Here is a 6,655-nt window from a genome sequence, read left to right as displayed (position 1 = left end):
CCATCCACTAAAGTACAGGACTTCGAAAATAAAAATGAGAATGATACAAGAGCACAAAACTCCATAATATCTAATGATATATTACCTAATGCATTAAACAATGAATTCTGGCAGAATTGCGTGCAGAGCAAATCTAACGAGCCATATAATCAAGATACAGAAACTGATTTCACAGCGTATAGTCGTTTATGCCAAGATTTAGTTAATTTAATTGAAGGACAAAATGATATGGAAATGAAATCAACTGAAGAAACACATGTTCGTTCAGAACTTCCTGTAATAGATGTTTCAAATGATAATAATAAGATGGAAGAATCCTCAATTTTACATATTCAATCTTTAGGTAATCATTATTCAGAAAATAATATTGAAAATCATAAAAATAAGGAGAACATAGAGAAACAAACAGAAATTCTCACTAAATTTGAAAAAAATAAAGATTCTGAGAAGACTGACGATAATACGTTTGATTTTTATCTTCGTGTCGCAGACGAGAATGTTAAACTAATTGCAGAGGCGTTTAGCAGTGTGGCAGATCACTTACGTGATAGTCGTTTAAGCCAAAAGAATTCGCTGACGTCGTATCATTCTGAAATAGAAACCGATAGTACAGCGCCCAATACTAGTACTCGTAGCTCCATTACTTGTAGTCAAGACGATACAAATGACGATTTGTCTAGTTCGTCAAGGATCACTGATATATTAAATGTAGTTCCTAAAGAAGATACAACGATAACTTTAAACGAGGACTGCAATTTGATAGAATCAGAAAAAACAAGAACTAATTCGCATACCGATCCAAAACTTGATTTATCCAAAGCTGTTTATGATTTACAATTAGCAGCAGCGAGTTTATGCAAACATGAAAAGGAAATTGAAGAATTAGAAGCATTATTAAAGAAGGATGCAACCAATAATATTTCTTGCAATAATGTTTCGATTAAAAAAGATATTTCGTCATTAAATATTATTGAAACAAATTCAATGACATTAAACAACGAAAAAGAAAAAGAAAGCGATCAAGAAAAAACTGTAATATCAACTGCTGTTAAACCAGAAATTGATGAACATGACTCAAATTGTGAAGGTGAGAGTACAAAATGCAAGGATACTTATGAATTGTATGACATTCCTCGTTCGACTGAAATGCGTATTTCATATGTTACTAACCTCATAACAATACTATTTACTACATATTCTATGGTTTTGCTGGCTTGTTTTCTTGCACTGCTTTTAGCGACCGTAGCAGCATCATGATTGGATCCTTAACGACAAGTGTCTTAATGCATTTCATAATTAGAAGGTTTGATCCGAAACGTTGTTATCATTTTGAGGCTATTATTATTTGAATCATGTTACTAATGTCGTAGGTCTCCCGGCACTTGATCATTCATGATGTGAACCATTCTATTCGAGTGCATAACTAACTGATATACTACGTCGTTGAGCGACATGGCAGGACAATTGAATTTTATGTAAGATCGAGTTTCCGTGAACTATTTCCGAAGGAATGATTTATTCTTGTTGTTCTTGTTAATATTGTTGGTTTTAATAAAGTTTAAATGTTACGCTGTTGATTTTATTATATTATATTGCATTTCTCATGTATTTCGTTATGAAAATAAAGATCTGGATTTTAGGTTGTACTATTACATCCGAATTTTGGAAAACATAATAATTATTATGTATATATTTATATTAAACTTTTTTTTAATATTATTTTAGTATTATTTATTTTATATAAGAATTTATTTTCAAATTATTTTCAGTTCATTTTCAACATTTATCTTATTGCGCATTATAAAATATGTATAAAAGTTTAGTTAGTTTTGCAAAAGGTTTTGTATTTTAATATATGTCAAAACTTTGATATTAACTACAGTAGAGATCAACATGATCGATAAAATCACTCTCTTACCTTAATGGTAATATATTTTACTTTTTTCTTTTACGAAAAACTCATAAGAATTAAATATCATTTTTCTTTTTTATAATTAAAAATGATTAAGAAAATATTGTGTTTTTATTGAAGTTATTAATCTGCATTATCAAAATGCGCGATCATATCATAAAATGTGGCGCATTGAAGTCAAACATTGATCGTATGTAGTACTACAGTAACAAGGTTATAAGGGTTTGCTCAACGTCGAATAGTTATCGATTGTAGACTACTATGACGTCATCGTGGATCACGCCACATCCCCGCCCATTGAAACTCCGTTTGTGATTGGTTCACGTGTAGGCCGGCTATCTATATCGAAAAGCATGACCATCGTAGTTTGTGAGTCAAACCTTGAATCCTCACATGCGCATAAATTAATTTATAGTATATTATCTAATATTATTTATGTTTAATACATTATTTATAATGATTATTATATGATGTTAACAAAAATTATGAGATTAAATGCGTAAAATTTTCAAGTATAAACTATTCGTTATATTAAAAATTGGCGGGAGATTTCAAATAAAAAATATATTCAAATAATAACAAATTTGAAAATTATATTAGAAATCAAAATAATTTTTGTTTTTATGCTTATAATTTGTAATGTTCTTCAAAATTATTATCTTCGAATTATTACATGTTTAAGAATTTATGCTATAATTCTTTCATTGATTCTTTCGGTTTGAGCTTGAAACTAGCAAGATGGCTGCTATTGAATCGAGCATGTATAGAGTGGTCGGTGTTCTGCGCTGGCGTTAGTACGTGTGAGAGAAGGGTACGTTTAGTTTTGCCGAAAATATGCAGTATTCGCGAAACCTCAATGTGTGTTAGGTTAAAAATTTGACATGTGCATAAAAAAAAGTGTTTTAAATATAAAAGAAATGATAATATTCGAGTATTATTCGCGCGAATATTGAGCTGTCGCTCGAATGCGCATTACGTATTACCGCCGCAAGTATAGAATCGGTTAACAGTGAATCTTGTATCAAGTTCATAGTACAAAGCACGTGGTGTTAAACCGTTTTTGATTTATTATTATCTTATCAAGTAACAGTGAATTGCTGGGATAATTTTTTAATTGAAAAAGGATTTAAAGAAGTTCTCTTTATAATTCATTATCTTAACAAATGTAAGAAAATAAGATAATTTAAGTGCATGCTTGAAACAAATACTTTTACTATTGAAATTTATATAAAAAAATGATTTCGTTCTCGACGTAACATCTAAAATAGATGATCTTTCGGACAGCTGTCTTATCATTATATATCACATTTACCTTTTTCTTAAGCAATATCAAAAATAGTGTAAATAGTATTTCATTGTTACAAAATAAGGACCAAAGTTCAAAGATCTTCAAAAAAATTATAACTCACATATATATATAACTTCTCATGTAAATCACGATTCGAATTCAGTTCTTCGTTGATCACGAAGTACATCACGTCGTAGATCAGCTATCTCTTGTGTCCTTTCCTCGTCTCTCTTTTATGTATACACATTTATATACGTGTGTACCTACAGATATTACTTATACATATCTATACACCCACACCATTCTCGACCCTTGGATCGCGTATAGTGATAATTTCCTCTTTTGATCGCGGTGGGAAAACAGACTGTTAGTCGACAGGAATCGTCGAACTCGTTGAGAAGTCACGAGGTTGAAAAGTTAAGATAGTCGTGATAGTATATAAAGAAGGTAAGCAATGAACTTAACTTTTTTCTTAAATAATATTTTAATTCGAGTTTAAAAATAATATAAATGTTTGAAATCCATATGTTATGATTTTATGTTTGATATACTAACTTTATATTAGAAATTGTTTTTCCATCTACTTATATAATGACTTATAAAGCAATTATAATATATATATATATATACACACACATTAACAATGTACAATCAACTCACAATTTTTAGTGATGAAAAATGACTTTGGGTTATTTGTAATTCAAACTTCTTGAATAGTATCGCAGTAAATAGAAATTCAATATTAGATCTAATTAAAATTAAATTAATAACATTCTTCTTCATTTATCCTAAAGTGCGAATATTATCATAGTTATAACATTCCACAAACAAGTCATCGATCTTTCTGTTAGGTATTAAATTCATGGTCAAATTGTATGCGGTTACCGGTCATGTATTATCGATAAATGAATGGATTATTATATAAGTAATTTCATGCGCGTACATACTTGAATTATTTTAAAAAATTTTACCGTAAATATATCTTATTTATATTCAGTTAATATTTATCGTGCAATTTGTATTAATCATGATTAATTGTAAGAATAAAAAAATAAAATTTTTAAATCTTTATATAACCTTACGTATAATTAGTATTTTTATTTTATATAAAAACATTAATTTAACTTTTTTGTAATTTAATCAAATGATAATTAATTATTGTTCAAACGGCAATTTTATTTTATGATTATTTTATCGATGACATATTTTTTATAAATATAATTTTATAAACTAATCTACTTTTCTACTTTCTATGAGAAAAGTAACTATCGCGATCTTCACACCGTACATCTGGCATTCAATATCATCTGATACTCGTTGTACTTCAGGACAATAGTGTAATGCAACACATCGTTAGTAATATATAGACGAAAACAAGTACTGCAATATGGTTTACATCCATATTGACTGATTCAACAAATTAGAAATAAAATGGTAGTATTATTGTTAAAATATTTTAACAATAAAAATCATATTTACTTAGAATGGAATTTTAATAATATATCTTTATTATTAGGAAAGACCATTATTAAGAAAATTATAATAATAATCGAATAAAATTTCATTCTAATCGTGATTAAATTATTTTCTAATAATTTAATTTTTAAATTTTCATCCTTTTTTACTTTGAAATTATATTTAAGAATTTTAGTAAAAAAAAAATCTTTTATTAATTAATTATAAATAATTAATAATATATAATTAATAATTATATTAATTAATTATAAATAATTAATAATGTAATTATAATAATTTTTATATTATATGTTATATATAATTATGTTATAATTATTAATACATCATATTAATTTTACATATATCATTTAATTTCTTGCTATTTCAGTTTTTTTCCAATTAATAGTACTTACTTAAAGTCGTTTCTTTTCATCATATAATTCATTTAAAAAATTGTATTTTTTCAATTAAAAATGTTGGATATTCTTAATTTTAATTTTTTTCTAATATAATTAAAATTTATATTTTCTTATTATTAAATAATTAGTTATTTATCATAAAAAATATTTAAAAAAATTATCTAATTTGTATTATTTATCACATAACGATTATATAAAATATCTAAAATCTATTATGTATTAATTATTTATATTTTTTATATTTGTATTATTTATATTTATATTTATTATCGTAATGATAACATTATCTTGGTGTATAAAACAGGTAACATTTTTACAACTACTTGCAATTATACTTATCAATCATTCTCGTTGATTATTTTATAGTGGTCAATACATGTTACACAACACATTTAGGAACGTAACTATATTTATGATCTCGAAAACGTCAATCAATGTTTGAATATCGTTTCAATATGATTTAATATTTTCATTAGTAAACCATAGTAAACATAACACGTGATCTATAGCGCATATAATGTAAATGTATATTCCATATTCACCTTGATATAACTTAAGCGTAACACGAGTTGTAGCAGGGAGCAACGTTCAATGTCGTAAAACTTATTATCTTGGAGTTTGCAGAATCATGCACTTTGCAAACTGGTTTATATGTTGCAATATTTTTTTACATGCATCCTATTTTTGCAATGAATTTGATTCTCAAAGATTAATTGAATAATTACCAGGTGTATTTTTATTGATAATTATATATTAGGTAAATTTTTCATTCTTAATTTATAATTCTTATAATGATAGATTGTTAGTTGATGATAAATTATCTTTATCAAATTAAATAATAATCTTTTTATTTTTGTCTTTTTTATTAATTAATTATATTTAATAATTATTTTTATGTTAATTACTTTTTATATATTTGTTATAATAAATATGAGGAATATTATTATGAATAATATTCACTTTTTCAAAATTTTACTTCTTAAAAATATTGATTCATCATTCAAATATTCTTATCTATTTAATTGATATGTTTTTCTTTCTATAGAATTGAATTTAGATATATATATTGAGTTAAACCAATTTTGATAACTCTTCTTGTTTGATAAATTTGATTGTATATTTTTGAAATGTTTTGTTATAAAGATAAATTGTATAAATGTACTATAAATTATTTTGTAATTATTTTGTATTAAAAAATAAACAATATATTAATTATTTTATTTTATCTTTATATTCAATGTACATGAATATATTTAATTTGTTTTAGATATTGTTAAAATCATGAATGATAGTTAAACGATAATAGTATCGTAGAAATAAGAAATTGTTAAAATGATTTTTATTTCTGGCATAAAATAAAAAAGAAATTTACAAAAAAGAAATTTGTCAATTCATGAATAAAAAACGCATACATATAAATAAAAATGATAAATTATTAAAAATATGTTGTTTTCAATAGTTTTTGAAAGTTTGATTTGATTATATTTCATTCTTTATTAATATTATTTGAATTTGAAAGAAAATAATTTTTATGAAGAAAATTTATATTATATATATTAACTAATATTATATAACTAAAAT

General features: G+C 25.0%; 2 protein-coding genes across 7 annotated transcripts in view; both read left to right on the top strand.

Annotated features, from left to right (window-relative positions):
* LOC102680650 overlaps positions 1-1,652 on the top strand; it is a 5,630-nt gene extending 3,978 nt beyond the window's left edge. The window contains exon 4 of the mRNA XM_031509222.1: positions 4-1,652. Within this exon, the coding sequence (XP_031365082.1) occupies positions 4-1,257 (1,254 nt within the window). The 3' untranslated portion in view covers positions 1,258-1,652. The remainder of the gene's footprint in view (positions 1-3) is intronic.
* Positions 1,653-2,623: 971 nt separating this feature from the next.
* Positions 2,624-6,655, top strand: part of LOC102677375 (long-chain-fatty-acid--CoA ligase 3) — a 17,682-nt gene continuing 13,650 nt past the window's right edge. Inside the window, exon 1 of one of the 6 annotated variants that reach the window (XM_006612991.2) lies at positions 2,624-3,077. The gene's annotated coding sequence lies outside the window, so the exon portion shown is untranslated. Of the gene's footprint in view, positions 3,078-3,332; positions 3,648-6,655 lie in introns of those variants that run through there. The other 5 variants (XM_006612996.2, XM_006612994.2, XM_006612993.2 and 2 more) reach the window with 5 other exon arrangements.

Source organism: Apis dorsata, unplaced genomic scaffold (assembly GCF_000469605.1).
Source record: "Apis dorsata unplaced genomic scaffold, Apis dorsata 1.3 scaffold_132, whole genome shotgun sequence".
NCBI lineage: Eukaryota > Metazoa > Arthropoda > Insecta > Hymenoptera > Apidae > Apis > Apis dorsata.
This window is presented reverse-complemented; position numbering and strand designations above follow the sequence as displayed.